The following is a 24,983-nucleotide window of genomic DNA, read 5'->3' on the forward strand; positions in this document are numbered from 1 at the left end:
CTTCCCCTTCTCTCTCTTTCTCTCTCTCATCCATCATCTGCCCCTTCTCTCTCTTTCTCATCCATCATCTGCCCCTTCTCTCTCTTTCTCTCTCATCAATCATCTGCCCCTTCTCTCTCATTCTCTCTCTCATCCATCATCTGCCCCTTCTCTCTCTCTCACACTTCCATTATCTGCCCCTTCTCTTTCTCTTCCATCATCTGCCCTTCTCTCTCTCATACACTTCCATCATCTGCCATTTTTATCTCTCTCTTCCATTATCTGTCCCTTCTCTCTCACACACACTTCCATCATCTGCCCCTTATCTCTCTCACACACACTTCCATCATCTGCCCCTTATCTCTCTCACACACACTTCCATCATCTGCCCCTTTTCTCTCTCTGTCTCTCATCTATTATCTGCCCCTTCTCTCTCTCTCACTTCCATCATCTCTCCCTTCTCCCTCTCTCTCGCTTCCAACATCTTCCCCTTCAATCTCCCTCACTTCCTTTATCTGCCCCTTTTCTTCCTCTCTCTCTCTCTCTCTCTCTCTCACTTCCTTCATCTGCCCCTTCTCTTGCTCACTTCCATCATTTGCCCCTTCTCTCTCTCTCACTTCCATCATCTGCCCCTTCTCTCTCTCTTCCATCATATGCCCCTTCTCCCTCTCACTTCCATCATCATCCCCTTCTCTCTCTCTCACTTCCTTCATACCCCTTCTCTCTCTCTCCCATCTGACCCTTCATTCTCTCTCTCTCAGTTTCACTTCCATCATCGGCAATCTTGTCTCTCTCTCACTTCCGGCATCTGACCTTTCTCTCTCTCTCACTTCCATCATATGCCCGTTTTCTCTCTCTTTCATCATTAGCCCCTTCTATCGCTCTCACCCTAACTTCCATCATCTGCCCCTTCCCTCTCTCTCTTCCATCATCTACACCTTCTCTCTCTTTCTCTCTCACTTCCATCATCTGCTCCTGTCTCTCTCACTTCCATCATCTGCCCCTTCTCTCTCTCTCTCTCTCACACTTTCATCATCTGCCCCTTCTTTCTCTTCCATCATCTGCCCTTCTCTCTCACACACACACTTCCATCATCTGCCCTTTCTCTCTCTCTCTCTCACTTTCTTTATCTGCCCCTTTTCTTCCTCTCTCTCTCTCTCTTACTTCATGTGCCCCATCTCTCTCACTTCCTTCATCTGCCCCTTCTCTTCCTCACTTCCATCATTTGCCCCTTCTCTCTCTCTCTCTCTCTCTCTCTCTCTCTTCCATCATCTGCCCCTTCTCTCTCTCTCCCATCTGCCCCTTCATTCTCTCTCTCTCACTTTCACTTCCATCATCGGCAATCTTGTCTCTCTCTCACTTCCAGCATCTCTCTTTCATCATTAGCCCCTTCTATCGCTCTCTCCCTCACTTCCATCATCTGCCCCTTCTCTCTCTCTTCCATCATCTACCCCTTCTGTCTCTCTCTTCCATCATATGCCTCCCTCCTCTTTCTCTCTCTTTCTCACTTCTCCTCACTTCCAGCATATGCCCCTTCTCTCTCTCTCTTCCATCATCTATCCCTTCTCTTTCTCACTTTAATCATCAGCCCCCTTCTCTTTCTCATTTCTCCTCACTTCCAGCATATGCCCCTTCTCTCTCTTTCTCGCTCACTTCCATCATCTGCTCCTCTCTGTCTCTCTCACTTCCATCATTTGTCCCTTCTCTCTCTCACATCCATCATCTGCCCCTTCTCTGTCACACACACACTTCCATCATCTGCCCCTTCTCTGTCACACACACTTCCATCATGTCCCTTCTCTCTCACAGACACTTCCATCATCTGCCCCTTCTCTCTCACACACACACTTCCATCATGTCCCTTCTCTTTCACAGACACTTCCATCATCTGCCCCTTCTCTCTCACACACACACTTCCATCATCTGCCCCTTCTCTCTCACATACACACTTCTATCATCTGCCCATTCTCTGTATCACTTCCATTATCTGCCCCTTCTCTCTCTCTCTCTCACTTCCATCATCTGCCCCTTTTCTCTCTGTCTCACTTTCTTCATATGCCCCTTCTCTCTCTCTTCCTTCATTTGCCCCTCATTTCTCTCTCTCACTTTCTTCATATGCCTCTTCTCTCACTCACGTCCGTCATATACTCCCTTTCTCTCTCTCACTTCCTTCATATGCCCCCCTCTCTCTCCCTTCATATGCCCCCTTCTCTCTCTCTCTCACTTCCTTCATATGCCCCCTTCTCTCTCACTTCTCCTCACTTCCATCATCTGCTGCCTTTCTTCCAACCTTTGCGTGTCACCTTGCTTTCCAATTTTTTTTCAAATAAGAGAAGGTCCCTACCTTCGCTGGCAAGTAATTTTGGCAACCGTTATCTTGTAAGCGTTGCTGCTTGGCAGTGGCGTACCAAGGGGGGAGGTCTGCCCCGGGTGCCAAGCCCTGAGGGGATGCTCCCGGTCAGGTCCGGTTCCCCCACTGCGCCGGGTGTCGCGTCTGGAAACAGCCTACAGCAAGATTGCGATGCCAGCGATCTTTGCCTGCTTCAGCTGTTTCCTCCGCCACGGTCCCGCCCCTCCTCTGACGTCAGAGGAACGGTGGGACCACGGTGGAGGAAACAGCTGAAGCAAACAAAGATCGCTGGCATCGCGCAATCTTGCTGCAGGCTGTTTCTCCAGGGAAATGAAGTGGGGAGGCCGAGGGAATTAGCAGTACTTTGTGGTGGTGGTGGGGCCGAGCGGTCCTTCGAGGTAGTGGGGGGGGCAACAGGCCTTCAGGGTGGGGCGGGTAGGCAGACCTTGTGGAGGGGGGGAGACAGGCCTTCAGGGGGACAGGCAGGCCTTCGGGTGGGGAGGTGACAGGCCGTCGGGGGGGGGGGGGTGCAGGCCTTCAAGGGAGGGCACAATCCTTCAAGGGGGGGACAGGACTTCAAGGGGGTGCAGGCCTTCATGGGGGGTGCAGGCCTTCAGGGGGGGCAGGCCTTCAAGGGGGGGACAGGCCTTCATGGGGGGACAGGCCTTCAAGGGAGGGCACAATCCTTCAAGGAGGGGACAGGCCTTCGGGTGGTGCAGGCCTTCATGGGGGGGGGACAGGCATTCAGGGGGGGCAGGCCTTCAAGGGGAGCAGGCAGGCAGGCCTTCAAGGAGGGGACAGGCCTTCAGGGGTGGGATGCAGACCTTTAAGGGGGGGACAGGCCTTCAAGGGAGGGGGGCCCTGGTGTATAAGTACACGGAGGGAAGGGGGAGGGGTTCAAAGAGACGTGCATATGCCGGACTTTGGGTGGGAAGAAATAATGGGTCTGAAAATAGAGGAGAGAGAGAGAGAGATGATGGACATGGGTTTTAGGGAGGGAAGGAACAGAAAGGGAGAGAAGTTGGACTTAAGGGATGGTGTCGAAGGGGGGGGGAATAGAGATACTGGTTAGGAGGGTAGTTGGGAAAAGAAAGGGAGAGATGGTGGACCCTGGGGTGGTGGGGAAGGAGGGAGAGCTGCTGGATGAAAGGGTAGTTAAGAAAAGGTGGATTGTGGAGGGAGACAAAAAAAGAAAAGATGCCAGACATCCGGGGGAGGGAAGGGAAACAGAAGGGGAGGACAGAGATGGCAGATGGACGGTTAGCACGGAGAAAGAAGAAAGAAGGAGACCCTGGCAAGCAAGTTATCAGAAGACAACCAGAGCCTTGGACCAAGAAGATTTGAAAAATAACCAGACAACAAAAAGGTAGAAAAACTAATTTTATTTTCTGTTTTGTGATTACAATATGTCAGATTTGAAATGTGTATCCTGCCAGAGCTGGTGTTAGACCGTAAACGTGAGCTAGGATTTAACAGAGAGAGGAAAAGTCCTTTTTGTTTCTTTATTTTGTTTATACCACAACGCCTGTGTGGTTAGGAGAAGCCAAAGGGGGGTGAAAAAGCTATAAAATAAACCCACCAGGATGTTTGAAAAAAACACCCAATTGGGCAGGAAAATCGAATCGATAAACCAATTCAATAGGCTGAATCGAATCAAATTTTTTTTTTCCTGAATCTGGCAGCACTAGTTTGCGCTACTGTCTTAGACTTTAGGACCTGGGATTGGGGAGAGATGGCATCCTCAGAACTTTGTAATGCAAGTGAAATGAGGATTTGGTCAGATTTTTGAAAGGTCTGCACTCTGCAAAAGAAAAATATTGTATAGGCCGGGGACATGAGACAGCAGGAAATGGGAACTTTTCTTCCTTCTATTTTTGTGAATGGAAAGGCTGAGGATTTCAGAGAGTTCAGTTAAAATATGTGCTTTATAAGAAAATATAATAATGTGTTTTATAAAGTTTATAGTATTGCTGGCCTACCTGGTGAGGTGTTCCTAGTGGTGGTGGTGGCAGCGTGTCAATGTGTTGAGAGGAAGAGGTGATCTAGGAAATTCTGCTGAGCAAACTCCGGGCCCATTTCCACCCCCCAGTTAGTCCACTCCACTCAACTGGTTCACACACTGAGTGGGTCTTTGGGTGTTGTTCCTGGGTAGTTGTTTTGGGATCTCTTCCAGTGGTTTGTCAGTATCTCCTTCTGGTCCAAGGAAGGAAACTTTGTTAACCTTAGCACTGACCAACAGAATATGTTTGTAACAGCGCTGCTTGTGTGGCATTAATCTATGTAGTGATCGAAAGAAAAAAACATACCTTTGCACTTTTTTGCACTATATGGTGGGTGTATGAGGAGATTCACATTTCCTGCACAGCTAAGTCCGTGTGAAGTTACCTTGTGCTGTATTTGACATCTAGCAAAGTCTCTGTTTGGAAGGAAAGATCTCAGCTTAAAAATGAAGTGGCCAGAAGTTATGGTAAAAGCAGATAGCGTAGCTGATTTTAAGAAAGGTTTGGACAAATTCCTGGAGGAAAAGTCCATAGTCTGTTATTAAGACATGGGGAAACATCTGCTTGCCCTGGATCGGTAGCATGGAATGTTGGTACTCTTTGGGTTTTGACCAGGTACTAGTGACCTGGATTGGCTTCCATGAGAATGGGTTACTGGGCATGATGGACCATTGGTCTGACCCAGTTAGGCTATTCTTATGTTATGTTCTCATCTGTAGGGGCCTTTGTTTTCACTTCTTATTTTAATGTATTTTTTTCTGAGAACTTATCAGTGTTTTTTATAATGGGAACAAAAATGGAAGAGAATTAATGTGTGTGGAATGGGGGGGGGGGGTAACTAATTTCTTCAGCTAAATAATTCAATCCACCTCAACCAGACATAGAACTCACGCACTATTCACACACCCTCCAATCAAAAACGTCAAAAGAAAAAAACTGTTCGACAACCTCCTAGCCATTCGAGCTGCAACACTTGATCCCCAACTCTACAACCTATTGACCTCGACTACAAACTACAAAACCTTCAAAAAAGAAATAAAAACCCTTCTATTCAAAAAACACATAAAACCGAACTAACACAATCAGAACTGTCCCAAGCATCACCTGCATCTACTCCATATGTACTTCTGATGTCATGACAATTCAGACATAATTTATGTTATGTTATGGTATGTTTGGAATAATGGTTACATATATGAGGTTCAATAAAAGAAAATTTTCACTGCCTGTTTCTATTATGACCATTTATTCAGTTTCATGGTTATTACAAAAAATATTTCATTACATGGGGGGGGTGTCAAAAAATTATGGGCCCCGGGTGCCACATACCCTAGGTACGCCACTGCTGCTTGGCCAGTGCTTCACCTCTGATGCTAGCAACCCAGGTGGAAACAGGAATCTTGCAGAGGATAAGCTTTGGGAATTTGTTGTTTGTGCTTAGTCTTAGACTGTTCCCAATAAGTCTACATTGATCAAAATTTGTAGCCTATCATCCATAAGCATCCACAAAAAGGAATGTTTTTAAGTGATCTTTAAATCTTTCAAGGGTATCTTCCATTTGAATATTCCCCCACCTGAGCACAGGGTATTGATGCACCTTGTTGTTGTGACAAATCTAGCTCTCCGTCTAGCTTTGGCACAGGGTTAGCTAGGAAGAGCAGTAAGATTCTATGCAGGAGAGCTGACCAGGTTGGTCCTTCCAATTATGAAAGCGCTGACTTTCCTTGTACTGACATTGAGCCAGATACTGACTGCCAGGGAGAGTTCAGCCCAGTTGCAGGTTACTCTCCCAGGCCTGCTATTAAAGCTCAAAGAAACTCAGGAGCTAGGAAACTACATCTCCCAGAAGGCCAGAGAACTGGCAGGAAGCTGTCAGCTAAGCAGACACAGCTGCAGAGGGAGCTTTCTCCTTTCCCCCTCTTCAGAGCAGGGAGGGGCTAATTGGAGGCTGTTAAAACCAGGCAGCTGAGACCCAGGGAGGGGAAGGAGCAGAGGAATTGGGAACGTGTCCCAGTGAGGCAACAGGATTTTTCTCCCAGGCTCAATGCTGAGGAGTTGGGAGAAGAATGTGAAATGGTGGATCTTTCAGAGGAGTCTGAACCCACCATTAGGAACCAGTTGGAGGTTTGTGAACCGATGGAGATTAGTTTAACCAGTGAACCTTGTGAGAGGTTTGAGATTTATGGACACATCCTGAGAGGTGGGAAGAATTTTGCTACTGTTTCTTACCTGTTTATTTTTGCTTGGTGAAATCCTGATACTAAGCTTAAGGTGTGTACGCCAGAACTTTCTGACTTTGAAAAACTAACCTCTGAAACATTTTGTTTATATTGTTTTTGCTCCAAACTGCTTAAACCATTTAACTACGGAGCCCCTCCACACAATTGGAGAATAATTACCACTGATAAGGCTCTGCAGGGAATGTCAGTTACGGAGGAGATCCGTTTGCATAATTCCCTAGCTGCAGTCAGCCTGCACCAGAGTGTCAGTGTGGTTAGTATACTGTATGATTTTTGGAAAAGTCTTTTGGTCATGAACTTTGTGTTTTGTTCTTCACTGATTCACCATTGAAAAGAACATTGAAAAAACTTATCACTGTCCTTGAAGGCTGGTGAAGAGGACTATGCCACTGAGACTGAAATCCAGCCATAATTTTGATTTTTGTAATTTCTTTATTTTTCTTGATTTTGATAGCACATTTGTTCTAGTGCTGGTAAAACCAGTGTGGCCAGATTGGCTCTGTTTTGCATACTTTGAGTTGTGAAAGAATGTACTGTGAAATGTTACAATCAAATGATAAATACCAAAACCTTCTGACCCAGGGTCAGAAATAAAAGTACATCTTTGTTTTTGAAACTGTTGGGAGTGTGTGTGATTTCTTTGCCTGTTTTCACTGTGGACACTTGCCCTATTGTTTTCACCCTAGGCTGTTGCCTAGATGGCCTGAAGGATTCCCTAGTTGGAGGGAACATGCTGGGGAAAAGTATCGGTCGCTGTGACCCAGGCTCGCTGCGCGTTTCAGGAGCCCAAGGGTTGCGACATTGTCTAGTTTGTCTGTCTTGACTAGATTGTAAGCCTTTTTGAACAGGGACTGTCTCTGTGTTTTGATGTCTAGTAGCATTATAGAAATGAGTAGTAGTAACACTAACTGACTGTAATGCTTTCTTAATAGCTAACTTGATTTCCTAGTGATGCCTTAGATACAATATGTATGTGGTGCAGTTGTTAAAGCTACAGCCTCAGCACCCTGAAGTTGAAGTTTCAAACCCACACTAATCCTTGTGATCCTGGGCAAGTCACTTAATCCCCCACATTGCCTCAGGTACATTAGATAGATAGTGAGCCTGCTGGGGCAGACAGGGAAAAATGCTTAAATGCCTGAATAAATTCATGTAAACTGTTCTGAGCTTCCCTGGGAGAACAGTATAGAAAACTGAATAAATATAAATCAATTATTGATATTGCCATTTATATATTTCAGTATACCAGTTGTTCAGTGTCCTTTATACATATCATAAAAGTTCTTACCCAAGGTTTATCCGATGAATTTTATTTTCCCTGTTCTCATCCTTTTCTGTTGTTCTTTTTCCATTCTTTTTCATCATTCTTTTGTGAATTACTTCCCCTTTATCATACATCACATGTAAATGATAATTTATCAGCTTTATGGCAGTGAAGAGCAAAGTCACAGAACTGCAGTAGATGAACAGCGTGATTGTATTTGGAGATAAACCCTAGAAAAGGGAATGGAAATTGTTTTTACTTCACTCATGTATAATGTAAATAGTTTTTTAGCCCGTTACATTAACGGGTGCTAGCAGCCCTGCCCCTTACTTTTACCTCCCCTCTGTCCAGCAGCACCCCCCCCCATTCCCTGCTCCCCTTGTTCAGCAGTAGCCCTTCTCCCTTATTTTTACCTTTCCTACTGTCCATTAGGAACATTTCTCCCTTACCTGCAAACTATGCAGCCTCGGGGCTTTTTGTAGGCCGTGCCACCTTGCATTTTAGAAGTACCCCCCCCCCTGTGCAGCAGGGCAGCAGTATTTATCTTCATTTCTGGCCAGCTCCCTTGCCGAAAGCATGTTTCATTTCAAAGCTGCAGGCAGCGGTGGCTTTTCACACAATCCGCACCTGCGTTGGAAGCCTTCTTTCTGACGTTGCAACATCAGAGAGGTTTCCGACGCAGGTGCGACTCTTGAAAGAATCTGCCGCCGCAGCTTTGAACAGAAAAATAACATTGTTGGTTAACATAGATTCCGGAACTTGGAGACTTGGTGGATGGCTGGTTAGCAGTTAAGCTCCCTCCTCTGAGCATCATTTATTAGACTCCAAAGTTATAATTTTTCTTCTATTTTGCTATAAAATCCTCTAATAATGGCATCTAACAAACAGAAGATGAAGGAAACTCTCGCAAAATCTACAGGAAAGATAAAAAGATTAAAAGAAGATCCACAGGCTCCTAGTGGGATTCCTCTGCCACTGGATGCCTTAGATGTAATAGAGGTAATGGAGAAACTCTGAAACATCAATTTAACATTAATTAAAATGAGGAAAGAGATGAACATCATGAATTATAAGTTGAACATAGTAAACAACAGAATGGATAAGATGGAAAACAGAATAGAAAAGAATTAACATGTGCAACAGGACCATAAAGAAGATCATACGATCCTAAAAGAAATGAGTAAAAAAATGATGGATCTTGAGAACAGATCAAGAAGACAGAATATAAGGATCCTTGAATTAAAGGAAGGGGCTGAAGGAAAAAATATGTTAGCCTTTTTATAAGAAACAATACCAAAAATTATTCCTATCAAATTAAAAGTGCCAATGAAATAGAGAGAGCACACAGGATTGGAGTGAAAAAAAATCTCAAAATCAAGAAAAACCCAGGCCAGTAATATTAAGACGAGATTTCAACATGTACTTGAAATTTTAAAAGTTGGAAAAGAAACAAAAAATCTGGCTTATAAAGATTCCAAATTACTCTTTGTCCCAGATTTTGCCAAAGAGACTGCTCAGCTAAGAAAGCAATTCCTGCAATTAAGACAACCATTAAGGGATATTGGAGCTAAATATGGGTTATATTATCCAGCACTGATGAGTTACATATAAAGATAAATTTCATCAATTTGAGGATCCAGAAAGACTTAAAGAGTTTTGTTTATTTAATTTACTTCGATTTGGAAAGTTTGGAGAAATACAGAAATAACTTAACATTTTTGATATTGACTTTCTTTGATATTAAAAATGGATACTGCAACTGATTTTTAACTGTATTGGAACCATTGGAATAGTCACCATTTCAAACAGAAGATTCTACATGTGAGCAGAAAACAGCTGATACATTAATATATTCAAATAGTCACCTAATGTCGGAGGAAGTAGATGATGAGAGGGGGAGGGGAGGAGAAACAGAAGAGGACTTTGAGAGTCTTCGCTCTGGTATGGAACCAGAGAATTTGATGATGTAGCATGGATGGAACTCTTAGACCTGCTGATTTTGATGTCAGGTTGTGAAGTTGGGGGGTGTGTGAAAAAGAGCTCTGTTGGATATAATTTGATAAGTGCGGCAGGAATTCTTGACTGAGGGGTGGAGCTGTGGAGGTAAGCGCGATCTAGGATCTGCCTTTTATTCCGCCCACCCCCCGACATCACAGCCGATCTCCCCCATAAAAGGGGTCGAGTCAACGGCGCGCAGCCGTTCGGCGCACGGCGAAGGTGAGCGGCAAAGGCGCTCGCCTTAGCGAGATCGCCTTTGCGAAGAGCCTCAAGAAGGGCCTCAAGGAGGAACTTTTAACTAAGTCTGTAGTTTAACTTTAGTCGGTAGTTCAACTTCTACAAGTAGCTAATTAACCAATTAACCTCAGTCTAACTTCCAACCTATACCAAATCCTTTAACTCTACCTAACCAGCAAGCACCCAAAACTTTCACACTAATCAGGCAGACATCACCAGTCACTCTATCCTCAAACTTTTAACCAGGCAGACCACTCTATCCTCATACCTTTCAATCAGGCAGCCCCTTTTAGTCCACTGGTAAACAGGCAGCCTTAACAAACAATTAACTGTCTACCTCTATCCCTCAAACTTTAACACTATCTGACCAATAACTAACTGACCACCTCTATCCCTCTAACCTCTACACTATCTAATATAAAACTATCAACCCCTATCCTAACAGTAAATATAAAAAATAAATAAATAAATAAAATAAAATTATATAGTTAATTATAAAAACATCTTTTTTATTTTTTTAATCATGGCAGGAAGGACCAGAAGCAACAAGACTTCAATCAAGTCAGGCTGTCCAGTCACCGAGGGTATCCAGGGGGTGGCTACGGTACTCGTACAGACAGAGGGGAAACCAGGACGAAATGCAGAGGTCTCTGTACAGACCGAGGCCATCCCCCCCCCCCCCACAAAGTTGTCTACAGTCTCCACACAGACGGAAGCAATGGAGCAGCTAGATGACAGCCTTTTGCAGGAGCTAAGGAACCTGAGAGAGGAGGTCCAGCGCCTACGAAGCATTCGTGACGACGAGACCTTCATCGACGGAGTCATCCAAGAGCTATCCCAGATCACCAATCAGGAACCCATACCCACAACACCCAAAGCAACTAAGCCAGCAACCAACCCTGCTACCTTGAGACCAACCACCGGAATACAGGAGGAGACTGAAGACGCTGACTCCTGGCAGCTCGTAACTTCCTCCACAGGAAAACACAGAAAACCTTCCTCATCTTCTGTTTCTTTCTCTCACATACAGGGCTGTTCTACATCGACCCCGCAAATCACCTTGAAGAACAGATTCCAGCTACTCCAGGAAGTATCTGACAACGAGGTACAGGGTGTTGTTCAGCAGAAGGCCCCAGTTCCGGAGATAACAGGTCGGCACACCCCTAAGAAGCGCAGAGTGGTGGTGATTGGGGATTCACTACTGAGAGGCACCGAGGGACCAATCTGCAGATCAGACTTACAATCAAGAGAGGTTTGCTGTCTGCCGGGGGCCAAGATTCGGGATGTTACCGCTTGCCTGGACAGACTCATCAAGCCCCAGGACCACTTCCCTATGCTTCTCATCCACGTTGGAACTAATGACACTGCCAGGAACACCCAGGAGAGCATACAAGAAGACTTTAGAGCCCTGGGTGAGAAGCTGAGGAGGATGGAAGTGCAGGTGGTCTTCTCCTCGATCCTCCCAGTGAGGGGCAAAGGTAGAGCCAGAGATGAGCGCATCCAGAGGGCTAATGACTGGCTGCGAGGATGGTGCAAGGAGATGAACTTCGGGTTTCTGCACCATGGAGAGACGCTACAAGGACTACAAGGATCAGACGGGCTATACCTGACCAGAAGAGGGAAGAACGTCCTTGGACACCGACTAGCCCGCCTACTTCACAGGGCTTTAAACTAGGTAAGTTGGGGGAGGGTACAGGCTCAATCAACCCACCTGGCGAGCTAGGCTGCCAACACTTTTTGGAGACTGGGGTAAGTGGACACCGAAATTCTGGGTCCGGGACTAGGGCGAGTACACACATTTCCGAGTCTGGGGTGAGTACATGTTGTGATTTGGGGTCTAGGGAGGGTACACACCTTGCAAATTGTACCAAAAGAGTCCAAATAGCTCAAGCGGGAATTCCCCCACAGGGTACACACAATTCTGTGTCTGGGGTAGATACTCACAATAAAACTAGCACTAAAAGCGAACATGCGACATGGAAAGCCATGTACGTCAACGCCCACAGTTTGGGCAACAAGATCCTAGAATTAGAGACTGAAATGAGGAACGCTGACCTGGATGTGGTGGCGATATCTGAGACTTGGCTCACGGACTCCCACGGGTGGGACATGGTCATACCAGGCTACAATTTACTTCGCCGGGACAGGGAGGGCAAAATGGGAGGAGGTGTAGCACTATATACTAAAGATGACATTAAAGTCACCAGAATTGCAGATGTCAGGTACACAGGGGAATCCCTTTGGGTAAATTTGGCCAGGGGGAAAGACAAATGCCTGTATCTTGGCGTAATATACAGACCCCCAAGTCAACAGGAGGACCTGGATATGGAATTGATCGGAGACATAGAGAATTTCACCTTGCGTGGGGATACAGTACTGTTAGGTGACTTCAATATGCCTGGTGTGGATTGGAACACACTTTCCTCTGCATCCAGCAGCAGCAGGAGGCTATTGAACTCTATAAAGGGAGCAAGACTGAAACAACTGGTACGGGAGCCAACAAGGAAGCAGGCAATACTGGACTTGTTACTTACAAATGGCGAAAGTGTCACAGAGGTCTCAGTGGGCGAAGCGTTGGCCTCCAGTGACCACAATATGGTATGGTTCAATCTCAAAAAGGGGTTCGCCAAAGCTAACACATTGACCAAGGTCCTAAGCTTCAAGGACGCCAACTTCGAGTACATGGGGGAATTCATCCATCAAGCGCTACAAAACCAAGCGGTAACAGATAACGTAGAAGAAATGTGGTCAGCTCTGAAAGATACCATATAGGAGGCAACCAACCGATATATAAAATCAGTAAGTAAACGGCGAAGGAACAATAGGCCACAGTGGTTCTCTGTGGAGATCTCGGGCCTCATAAAAGAAAAGAAAAGAGCGTTCATTTCTTACAAACAATCAGGGAATCAGGACTCGAGAGAAGACTACCTGGTCAAGGCAAGAGCCGTCAAAACAGCAGTTAGAGAGGCCAAATTCCGAAACGAGGAGACGTTAGCAAAGAACATCAAGAAGGGCGATAAATCCTTCTTCAGGTAAATTAGCGACAGAAACAGAAACACAGGCGGGATAGTACGCCTTAGGAAACCAGACGGGAACTATGTAGAAGCGGACTCGGAAAAGGCTAAACTTTTAAACGAATACTTCTGCTCGGTCTTCACCCGCGAGGAGCCGGGATCTGGCCCTCTGCTACAGACAAGGGATTGTTCAGTAGACCCGTTTAGTAGCTTCGAGTTTACGCCAGGCAGTGTCTACTGTGAGCTGTCTAAACTCAAGGTTAACAAAGCGATGGGGCCAGACAACCTACACCCCAGGATGCTCAGGGAGTTAATTGATGTCTTGGCAGAACCACTATCCGCGCTCTTCATTCTCTCCCTTAGTACGGGTATAGTCCCGTTGGACTGGAAAACGGCTAACGTCATTCCACTCCATAAAAAAAGGTTGCAAAATGGAGGCTGCAAACTATAGACCGGTGAGTCTCACATCAATAGTGAGCAAGCTGATGGAAACTCTAATCAAACGTCAATTGGATACGATCATGAACGAGGAGAATCTACGGGATCCCCGTCAACATGGATTTACTATGGGGAGATCCTGCCAATCCAACCTGATCAGCTTCTTTGACTGGGTGACGAGGAAGCTGGATGTTGGGGAGCCCCTGGACATCGTATACTTAGACTTCAGCAAAGCTTTCGATAGCGTACCACACTGCAGGCTGTTGAACAAAATGAGTTCTATAGGATTGGGTGACACTTTGACAAAATGGGTTGAGAACTGGCTTGGAGGCAGGCTTCAGCAGGTGGTGGTGAATGGCACCCCCTCTGAAATGACAGAGGTGATCAGTGGAGTGCCACAGGGATCGGTCTTGGGCCCGATCCTGTTCAATATCTTTATAAGAGACTTAGCAGAAGGGCTTCGAGGTAAAATAACGTTATTCGCAGATGACGCCAAACTATGCAATGTAGTAGAAAGGAGTGCAACGGTCAAAAACTCACTATCCGACAATATGACGCACGACCTACTCCTATTGGAGCGCTGGTCTAGGATCTGGCAACTAGGTTTCAATGCCAAAATATGCAAGGTCATGCACCTTGGCAGCCAAAACCCATGCAGAAGTTACACCCTTAATGGCGAGATCCTAGCAAGGACTGTAGCAGAACGGGACTTAGGGGTGATCATCAGTGAAGACATGAAGACTGCCAATCAAGTGGAGCAGGCTTCATCTAAGGCTAGACAAATCATAGGGTGTATACGTAGGGGTTTCGTCAATCATAAGCCTGAAGTCATTATGCCATTGTATAGATCCATGGTGAGACCCCATCTGGAATACTGTGTACAATTCTGGAGGCCTCATTACAGCAAAGATGTGCTGAGACTAGAGTCGGTCCAGCGAATGGCCACCCGGATGGTCTCAGGACTCAAGGACCTCCCATACGAGGAACAGCTGGATAAGTTGCGGCTATACTCACTCGAGGAACGCAGAGAGAGGGGAGACATGATCGAGATGTTCAAATATCTCACGGGCCGCATCAAGGTGGAAGAAGATATCTTCTTTTTCAAAGGTCCCACAGCTACAAGAGGGCATCCGTGGAAAATCAGGGGAGGGAAGCTGCACGGTGACACCAGAAAATACTTTTTCACCGAGAGAGTGGTAGATCGCTGGAATGGTCTTCCACTTCAGGTGATTGAGGCCAGCAGCGTGACCGATTTTAAGACAAAATGGGATCGTCACGTGGGTTCTCTTCACAGAGAAAGGTAGGGGTGGGTCATTAAGGTGGGCAGACTAGATGGGCCGTGGCCCTTATCTGCCGTCTATTTCTATGTTTCTATGTTTCTAATGCCATTCTCATTATTAAACTTAGGAGCATTTTACCCTGCCTTCTTCCTTTGACGCAAGTGCCCCATAGACATTGTGGGGATGGGGCAGCTCGTACATTGCTACGTAAGCGCACTCATTCTCTGCTCAATTAAGTGGTCAGTGAGGGTGCAGGAAGTGCTGTGAAAAGTCTGCAGTGGGGAGAAGAGCAACACTGTGTTTCCGCTGATGCGCGGGACTGTTCTGTCCTGGCTCGGCGTCCTCCGGGGTGCGCCACCCTCGTCGGCACCTGGTTGGGCGGCACTCAGTCTTGCGGTTTCGGGACTGGTAAAGAGATCACTGAAGTGGTCCCCCCCTCCCCCAGAAAAGAGACTTGGGAGTACTGGAGATCAAGTTTATTAGGTTTTTATATACCGCCTATCAAGGTTATCTAAGTGGTTTATCAATCAGGTACTCAAGCATTTTACCTATCTGGTCCCGGTGGGCTCACAATCTATCTAATGTACCTGGGGCTATGGAGGACTAAGTGACTTGCCCAGGGTCACAAGGAGCAGCGCGGGGTTTGAACCCACAACCCCAGAGTGCTGAGGCTGTAGATTCAACCACTGCGCCACACATTCCTCCTGGGCAACAAGTCGATGAAGCCGTCCATGCAGTGTGCAGCAGTGTCGAAAAGGGTGAACAGAATGATAGGAATGATTAAGGGGATCACAAACAGATCTGAGAAGATTATCATGCCGCTGTACCAGGCCATTGTACACCCCCACCTGGAATGCTGCGTCTAGCACTGGTTGTCGTATTTGAAGGAGGATGCAGTACTACTCGAAAGGGTCCAAAGAGCGACTAAAAAGACTAAGGGGCTGGAGGAGTTGCCGTACAGTGAGCGATTAGAGAAACTGGGCCTCTTCTCCCTTGAAAAGAGGAGACAGAGGGGACATGATCAAAACATTCAAGATAATGTAGCTAAAGACAGGTTGTTCACCCTCTCCAAGGCAGAGAGAACGAGAGGGCACTCTCTAAAGTTAAAAGGGGATAGATTCCGTACAAACGTAAGGAAGTTCTTCTTCACCCAGAGAGTGGTAAAACTCTGTAACGCTCTTCCGGAAGCTGTTACAGGGGAAAACACCCTCCAGGGATTCAAGACAAAGTTAGTTCTACTCAATTTGTAGCATTTTTAATCATTGTAAACCGCATAGAACTTCACAGTCCTGCAGTATATAAACTGTTATTATTATTAAAGTTAGACAAGTTCCTGCTATACCAGAACGTACGCAGATAAGGCTAGACTCAGTTAGGGCACTGGTCTTTGACCTAAGGGCCATAGCGGGAGCAGACAGGTGGGCACGATGGCCCATTGGTCTGGCCCAGCTGTGCCAATTCTTATGTTCTTATGTTCCCTCTTACTGAACTTTCTTTAGCCTGGAATCATTCTGCAAGCTAAGTGAAGTTTAATATTTTTATTGGAATAGGTAGGGCACAATTTATTAATTGGACATTGAGATAACAGAGACACTTAGGGCCTCTTTATCAAACTGAACTAGCAGTTTTTACCGCAGAGAGCTAGTGGCGTACCAAGGGGGGGGGGGGAAGTCCGCCCCGGGTGCACAGCCCAAGGGGGTGCACAGCTGGCCACTCACCGGGGAATAGGCTGCCTCTGGGGAAAGGCTGCCATTGCCCTCATCAGGAACAAACCGACGCCGAGTTCTCCCTCCCTGCTTCTCTTCTGCGTGAGCCGACCAATTCTAGCCGTCCGACATCAATTCTGACGTCGGAGAACACATTCTGGGCCAGCCAATCGCTGCCTGGCTGGACCGGAACATCCTCTCAGACGTTAGAATTGACGTAGGGCAGCGAGAGTTGGTCGGCCCGCGGGGAAGAGAAGAAGGGCGAACTCAGCGCCGGCCTGTTCCCGATGGCCAGTGGCAGCAGCATGTTTCCCAATGGTGGTGGCATGGGGGAGGGCAGGGAGAAAGAAAGAAAGGGGGGGGAGACAGGGAGACAGAAAGAAAGAAAGAAAGGGGGAAGGGTGAAAGAAAGAGAAAAATGGGGCATGGGGAGAGAGAGAGAGAGAGAGAAAGACAGACATAGAGAAAGAAAGGGGGCATGGAGAGAGAAAGAAAGAAGGAGGCAGGGTGAAAGAAAGAAAGAAATTGGGAGAGAGAGAGAAAGGCAAACAGAAAGAAAGGGAGCATGGGGAGAGAGAAAGAAAGAAGGGGCAGGGTGAAAAAGAAAGAAATGAGGCACGGAGAGAAAAAGAGAAAGACAGACATACAGAAAGAAAGGGGGCATGGAGAGAGAAATAAAGAAGGGGACAGGATGAAACAAAGAAAAAGTTGGGGGAGGAAATGAGGTCTGGAGGAGAGGACGCATACAGGAGGCTGAAAGAAGGGAAGAAATATTGGATGCACAGTCAGAAGAATAAAGTGCAACCAGAGACTGATGAAATTACCAAACAAAGGTAGGAAAAATGATTTTATTTTCAATTTAGTGATCAAAATGTGTCTATATTTTGCACTATGGCCCCCTTTTACTAAACTGTAATAGCAGTTTTTAGTGCAGGGAGCCCATGAGCGTCGAGAGTAGCGTGAGGCATTAAGCGCAGCTCCCTGCGCTAAAAACCGCTATCACGGTTTAGTAAAAAGGGAGGGGGTATATTTGCGAAGAATTGCAAAGGGACATGAGCAAACTAGGGGAATGGGCAACGAGATGGCAGATGAAGTTCAACATTGAGAAATGTAAAGTTCAATATGTTTGTGAGTGACATGTAAAGTTCAATATGTTTGTGAGTGACATTGCTGAAGGGTTAGAAGGAAAAGTGTGCCTTTTTGCAGATGATACCAAGATTTGTAACAGAGTAGACACCGAAGAGGGAGTGGAAAAGATGAAAAAGGATCTGCAAAAGTTGGAGGAATGGTCTAATGCCTGGCAACTAAAATTCAATGCAAAGAAATGCAGAGTAATGCATTTGGGGATTAATAATAGGAAGGAACCGTATATGCTGGGAGGAGAGAAGCTGATATGCACGGACGGGGAGAGGGACCTTGGGGTTATAGTGTCCGAAGATCTAAAGGCGAAAAAACAGTGTGACAAGGCAGTGGCTGCTGCCAGAAGGATGCTGGGCTGTATAAAGAGAGGCGTAGTCAGTAGAAGGAAGAAGGTGTTGATGCCACTGTACAGGTCATTGGTGAGGCCCCACTTGGAGTATTGTGTTCAGTTTTGGAGACCGTATCTGGCGAAAGATGTAAGAAGACTTGAGGCTGTCCAGAGGAGGGCGACGAAAATGATAGGAGGCTTGCACCAGACGACATATAAGGAAAGACTGGAAGCCCTGAATATGTATACCCTAGAGGAAAGGAGGGACAGCGAAGATATGATTCAGATGTTCAAATACTTGAAGGGAATTAATGTAGAACAAAATCTTTTCCAGAGAAAGGAAAATGGTAAAACCAGAGGACATAATTTGAGGTTCAGGGGTGGTAGATTCAAGAGCAATGTTAGGAAATTCTACTTTACGGAAAGGGTTGTGGATGCCTGGAATGCGCCCCCGACAGAGGTGGTGGAGAGGAAAACGGTGACTGAGTTCAACGAAGAATGGGATGAACACAGAGGATCTAGAATCAGAAAATAATATTAAATATTGAACTAAGGCCAGTACTGGGCAGACTTGCATGGTCCCGATGTCTGTATATGGCCATTTGGGGGAGGATGGGCTGGAGAGGGCTTCAATGGTGGGAGGGTATAGATGAGCTGGAGTAGGTTTTCACAGAGATTTCGGCAGTTGGAACCCAAGCACAGTACCGGGTAGAGCTTTGGATTCTTGCTTAGAAATAGCTAAGAAGAAAAAATTTAAATTGAATCAGGTTGGGCAGACTGGATGGATCATTCGGGTCTTTATCTGCCGTCATCTACTATGTAACTATGTTATGATGTTCGTTTATATGTTAGGAGTCAGGCAAATAATCTAGGTGTCATTGTTGAGGATACATTGAAACCCTCAGCTCAATGTGCAGCAGCAGCTAAGAGAACAAATAGAATGTTAGGAATTATCAGGGAAATAATGGAAAACAAAGATGAAAATGTTATAATGCCCTTGTACCACTCTATGGTACGGCCGAACCTCAAATACTGTATGCAATTCTGGTCGCTGTATCTCAAAAAAGATATAGCGGAATTAGAAAAGGTACAGAGAAAAATGAAAAAAGGGATGGGACAACTTCCCTATGAGAAGAGGCTAAAGCGGCTAGGGCTCTTCAGCTTGGAGAAGAGATGGTTCAGGGAGGATATGATAAGAGGTCTATAAAATAATGAGTGGAGTGGAAAGGGTAAATGTGAATCGCTTGTTCATTCTTTCCATAAATACTAGGCCTAGGGGGGCATGCGATGAAGCTACTTAGTAGATTTAAAACAAATCAGAGAAAATATTTCTTTACACAGTGTAATTAAACTCTGGAATTTGTTGCCGGAGAATGTGGTAAAATCAGTTAGCTTAACATGATTTAAAAAGGTTTGGATAATTTCCTAAAAAGAAGTCTATATGCCATTATTGAGATGGCTTGGGGAAATCCACTTCTTATTCCTAGGATAAGCAGCATAAAATCTGTTTTTACTACTTGGGATCCAGCTAGGTACTTGGGATCTGGGTTCACCACTGTTGAAAACAGGATACTGGGTTTGATGGACTTTTGGTCTGTCCTAGTATGGAAATTCTTATGTTCTTTTCTTCCATGCCTGCTTTTGTAATATACTTGGATCAAAGTGACATTGATCGGCTTTCCCTGTAGAGGGGCTGACATTATTCTAACATTGTACTTTATTACCAGCCTTGAAAACTTATTCTCAAGGATGAATGCCACACTATTTTTTCTATGCGTTTCATGACCAGAGTAGCAGATCCAATGCTCATTTGATTGAAAATGGCCCTGTCCTGTCCATTTGAGTTCACAGATCCCTATCAATTTTGGGTTTTTCCATTTGATCTTTAACAATTTCCAGTTTTCCTTGATTCATGCTTTGTATGTTCCATGTTCCTATGCTGAGAATATCTTCACAGCTTCTGCTCTCCCTTTTCTGGCCATTTCATCAGCATCAGGACATTCTGGCGGCTTTGATCAATCAGCTTCACAAACACTGGGCATAATCTGGGTGACAATCAGTTCTTCCCTAATAGCATGGTGCGTGCGTTCCAACCTGGGGAACCATATTCCACTATTATACATTGATTCTTTATGTTTCATCATCATCATTTTCAAGTTTTCCTGGCAGAAAACAGAAGTAGATTGCTGGGCCGTTGTTGCATCAAATACGATCCTCCACCTTTAACACTGCCCATCTGCTGCTGCCCAGATCATTTGTCTGGCATCTTCACCAAAACCTTTCTACCTTGGAAGGCTCTGCTGGTAGTGAAACTACTGATGGCAGGAGACGATCAAAGATGGCGTCAGAAGCGGACGCCTGAGCGGAGGCTCCGCTATTGAGCTGCGACAGCCCTGCTGAGCAGTCTTCCCCTACCTGAGAATATGGGGGAAGAGAAAGGAAGCCACCCACATTGTCTCTCCGGCGATGCCGGCAACCCAGCAGCGGATGGTGAAGGCATTCTCCCACTCGGGTGAGTCTGCACTCCCTACTTTGTGGGAAGCCTGGCTCTCTTGGGCAACCCTGTGCAGGCAGAAAGGGCATCACTGAGCCCTGAGCAGTGGACAATACCACTCCAATCTGGAAGTACACCGGTGGAGGGAGAACTGGAAGCGTCATTTCTTAGACTGGAATCTTCACTGCCTGGCTTTGGAGGGAGCCAGCTCGAGCCCTGTTGGAAGAGGATCAACAGCTCTACACCGGGTCTGAGGTGAGAGGTGCTTCAGGAGGGACTAACATACAATTTGGAGTGCTGGAGAAACCTGCAAAAATTGATATGGAGGCACTATGGCAAGCTATATCGGTTATGGATGCTAATCTCAAACTATCTTTTTCCACTTTATCTACTAACTATGGAACAGTCTTCTCCAAAGTTGAGCAACAGGGGATAGATATTGCTCTAATGAAAGAAAAACTTGGGAAACAGGAAACAAAGCTCTCCGAAATGAAACAAGTAGAGTTTGGACTGTTAAAAGAAAGAACTTATATGGTTAGAAAAATGGAGAGCTTTGAAAATCAGCTGCAGAAGAACAATTTGAGACTTTTTAATTTTCCTAAATCTTCGGTGATCTCTCCTATTAAGATGGTTAGGAATTACTTTTAAGGAAATATAATGTATCCCACCTGACAATTTACCTCCTATAGTTAGAGTTAATTATGTACAGTTAAAAATCTCTTGGGGAGGTTTCTACTCCTAATGATGTCTTAGGAGATAAAGGGGGGGGGGATATGGATTTGACAACCTTCTAAGAGAGTTCACTTGAGGTGGTAACTGAAAGGAGAACCCTATTAGTTACATTAGCTTTGGAAAGTGACCATGAATATATTCTGCATTTGTATTTTCATCATTTAAATGTCCAGTTCTTTGGGGCCAAAATTAGTATATTTCCTGATATGGCTCACCCAGAAGTGGAGAAAGGAGTTCTTGGCATTAAGGCCAAGAATCCTTGCTTTGGATGGAACTTTTTTGCTAAAATTTCCTGTAAAATGTTTTATTACCTATCAAACTAAGAACTTCTTATTTTTTGAACCCAAACAGTTGTTAGAATTTATTGAATTAAAAGAAAGGAAAGCATCTGTAGCCAATAATATATAACTTACTATACCAGCTCACATTTTCTCACATTCAGAACAATGTCACTTTCTTGTTGTGTTGTGACATTTCATTCAATTTTATTTCATGTTGATCTTCTTAAAATATTGTGGACTAAATATCTAAAGAATTGTTTTTCCTAATTTCAGATGGTTCTTTTATGTTTCATTGATCTATTCAAGTTCTAATTATTCTGCTTGATTTTAATAAGAAAGTTGTTATAAAGAAAAAAATAAAAAATTACTGACAGCACAGCTTTCAGCTTCTCAGATATGTGCAAGCCCCAGTGGCATGACAAGCCCATGTACCAGGACTGAGGATATATATATATCTAGCTTGTGATGATTTTATAAGACAACTCTGCTTGTGAACTAACATCTGCAATACAGTGTGGTATTTGTAGTCCCTGATTACCACCCCCTGAAATCACTGGTGCCAGTCCTGGAGTGCAGCAGGTTAGAAATCCAGTGCTTGTCTAAAATGTCCCTACAACACACATATTTTCTATCTTATTGGGTTACACAATACTGATTAAAAACAATTTCCAAATACTGTATACCTTAATGAATTTTGTATATATCTTATAGACTTCAAAAGGAAGCTGTCTTTGGCACAAAGCAATTAGTACAGCAAACTCTAACAGCAAATTTGAGAGTCTGATATCCTCTACATCAGTGGTTCCCAACCCTGTCCTGGAGGACCACCAGGCCAATTGGGTTTTCAGGCTAGCCCTAATGAATATGCATGAAGCAAATTTGCATGCCTATCACTTCCATCACATGCAAATCTCTCTCATGCATATTCATTAGGGCTAGCCTGAAAACCCGATTGGCCTGGTGTTCCTCTAGGACAGGGTTGGGAATCACTGCTCTACATACCCTGCCTTCTGAGTAAAAAGCTATGTGCAAAACTAATTCATTTAGACTTGCAGGGGTCTCAAAGTCCCTCCTTGAGGGCCGCAATCCAGTCGGGTTTTCAGGATTTCCCCAATGAATATGCATGAGATCTATGTGCATGCACTGCTTTCAATGCATATTCATTGGGGAAATCCTGAAAACCCGACTGGATTGCAGCCCTCAAGGAGGGACTTTGAGATCCCATTACATTACATTAGTGACTTCTATTCCACCAGTACCTTGCAGTTCTAGGCGGATTACAAAAGAAGATAACTGGACATTTCCAGGAAAATTACAATTTGGGTTGTTGTTTACACTGCCCCCAAATGCTTAAGCCCTCTTGTCACCAAGCTAATACATTATACAAATTCGACTTACCGTTACCTTGAAAGTTACGAAAAATGGGGTCTTTTATAGAAAGAATATAAATAAATTCAACAATGGCTATATTTTCCCATAAACGTCACATTCCTAGACATCTATGTGGTCACTCATGTAAAATCTAGACTGCACAAAATTATACAAATATATTCATTTTAATTGCATTTACAGGAGCGAGATCTAGTATGCTGTCTTGAAGGTGCTTGGTCATTAGGGGCATGAATCGCTGCAGTTGCACCAGGAAGAAGACAGACATTTTCTCACATTAGCCAAATACGATTTTGAATCTCGGGGAGGTAGCTCTTATGGCTTTCAGTCAATGCTTGAAAGATAACTTTAGAATTTAATGACACCCAATAATTGTCTCCGACTGCCCTTGCATCTCCGAAAGCAGAAAGAACCATGACAGCTAAGTTTTGTTACCGGAAAGCTCCAACCGGTTATCACTTTCAGATGGAGCTTGTTAGCTTTTTAAAGACTTAAACCCTAGCTGGAGAAGAGTTTCGAGAATTTCGCTTCTATTATCTTTTATTTAATCCATATCAAATGCAAAATTGACATTTTTATGCGAAACACGACAGAAGGCAGAAGCCATTTCAAATTAAATCGTGATCATGCAAACCCAGCCATAAACGAAATCTACATGTTAATGACGTGCAACAATTCGTCATTTAATTTTCCAGCGCAAAACGTCAGAAACCTACAAAACATTCTACAGCTGTCAGAAATCCTGCCACGGAGCATCCCTTTAGCCGGTGTCGCAGCCACTCACCAGGTGTAGCGCCAGAGGTAGCAGCAGTAGCAGGCTCCACAGATAGAGATGGCAGCTGTTAGTAAAGCTGCTCTGCTCGGGGTCGTGGTACCATCCTCCGGTGAGCGCTGCCCACACCCCCTGCCTGAGGATCTGCAGCACTTGAGAGGCCATGACTACAGTTGCTCCTCTCTCTTCTCTCTATAGACTGTGGACGAGCTATTGCCGCTGCTGCTACTTCATTAACATAGACTGGGAGGCCTTGCGCATGCGTATGAATTCTCACTTTAGCTCTAGCTGTGCTGCTGCAATCTGTTCTGAATAGTGAGCAGTACAACAACCCCAGCCTCATAGAGTATACCCGCCCCTTCAGGGCACCCCAAACTAGAATTACCAGATTTCCTCTTAAAAAGGAGGACACTTGGCCCCGCCCTGTTCCATCCCTGGCCCCTCCCCATTCTAACCCCAGCCCTGGCCTCTTTCCTTCCCCAAGCTCTGGGCGGTGTCTAGAGGGCTTCCACACATGAGTGGATGTCATTACAATGACATAATGCTCATGCATGCCTGCATGTGATGTCATCATGACATCCGTACATGCACAGAGGCCCTCCAGATGTGGCTCTGAGGTAGGGGCCTTCCAGAACCAAGACAAACTGCTGACAAATATCTTCCTACTTGGGGCCATGACACATTCATTCCTACCAGAACACTGTGCAGAACACAGATACACCTTCTGCAAATACAGGACCACAAACTAAAAATCCTAATATACACAAACAATACCCTAAGATGCCAGTTTCTGCATGCAGTACAACACCAGAGAAATAGAAAGAAATACATTTCTTCCTAAACAGTGCAAATTATATATAACAGATGTAAATTCTGAAAACTGACACATTTCAGTTACTAAACTGAAAAACCTTTGTCATCTGGTGATTTTATTTTTCTACTCATATTTTCCCAGTCTCTAGTTGCACTTCCTTCTGTCTGTGTTCTTAACTCTGTTTCCATGGCCTTATCCAATTGCTCTTTATCTCTCCTTCATTTTCTGCCCTTTATCCATCCTTGGCATTAACTGTTAACATTCAACTTTCTTCCATTTTTTTGCTTCCTCTTCAAATCTTCCCTTCCCCTCCCCCGTCTTCTCTTCCCATCTATCCATGTGTACCATCTTCTCCCCTATTCCCATCTATCTATAAACAGCATTTCTTCCCTTCCCCACTCCTCCCATCCCTATGCACCAGCTCCTCCCTTTTCCTTCCCCACCCCTCACATCCCTGTACACCATGTCTTCCCTCTCTCTCCCCCTCCATCCCTTTGTACCATCTCCTTCCTCTCTTTCTCTCTCCT

The 24,983-nt window shown here is 45.1% G+C and overlaps 1 protein-coding gene across 1 annotated transcript in view; it reads right to left on the reverse strand.

Moving 5' to 3' along the window:
* Positions 1-23,826, reverse strand: part of PCNX2 (pecanex 2) — a 1,104,481-nt gene extending 1,080,655 nt beyond the window's left edge. Inside the window, 2 exon segments of the mRNA XM_033937641.1 lie at positions 7,858-8,063; positions 23,655-23,826. Of these exon segments, the coding sequence (XP_033793532.1) occupies positions 7,858-8,063; positions 23,655-23,807 (359 nt within the window). The 5' untranslated portion in view covers positions 23,808-23,826.
* Positions 23,827-24,983: the final 1,157 nt, after the last annotated feature.

Source organism: Geotrypetes seraphini, chromosome 3, assembly GCF_902459505.1.
Source record: "Geotrypetes seraphini chromosome 3, aGeoSer1.1, whole genome shotgun sequence".
NCBI lineage: Eukaryota > Metazoa > Chordata > Amphibia > Gymnophiona > Dermophiidae > Geotrypetes > Geotrypetes seraphini.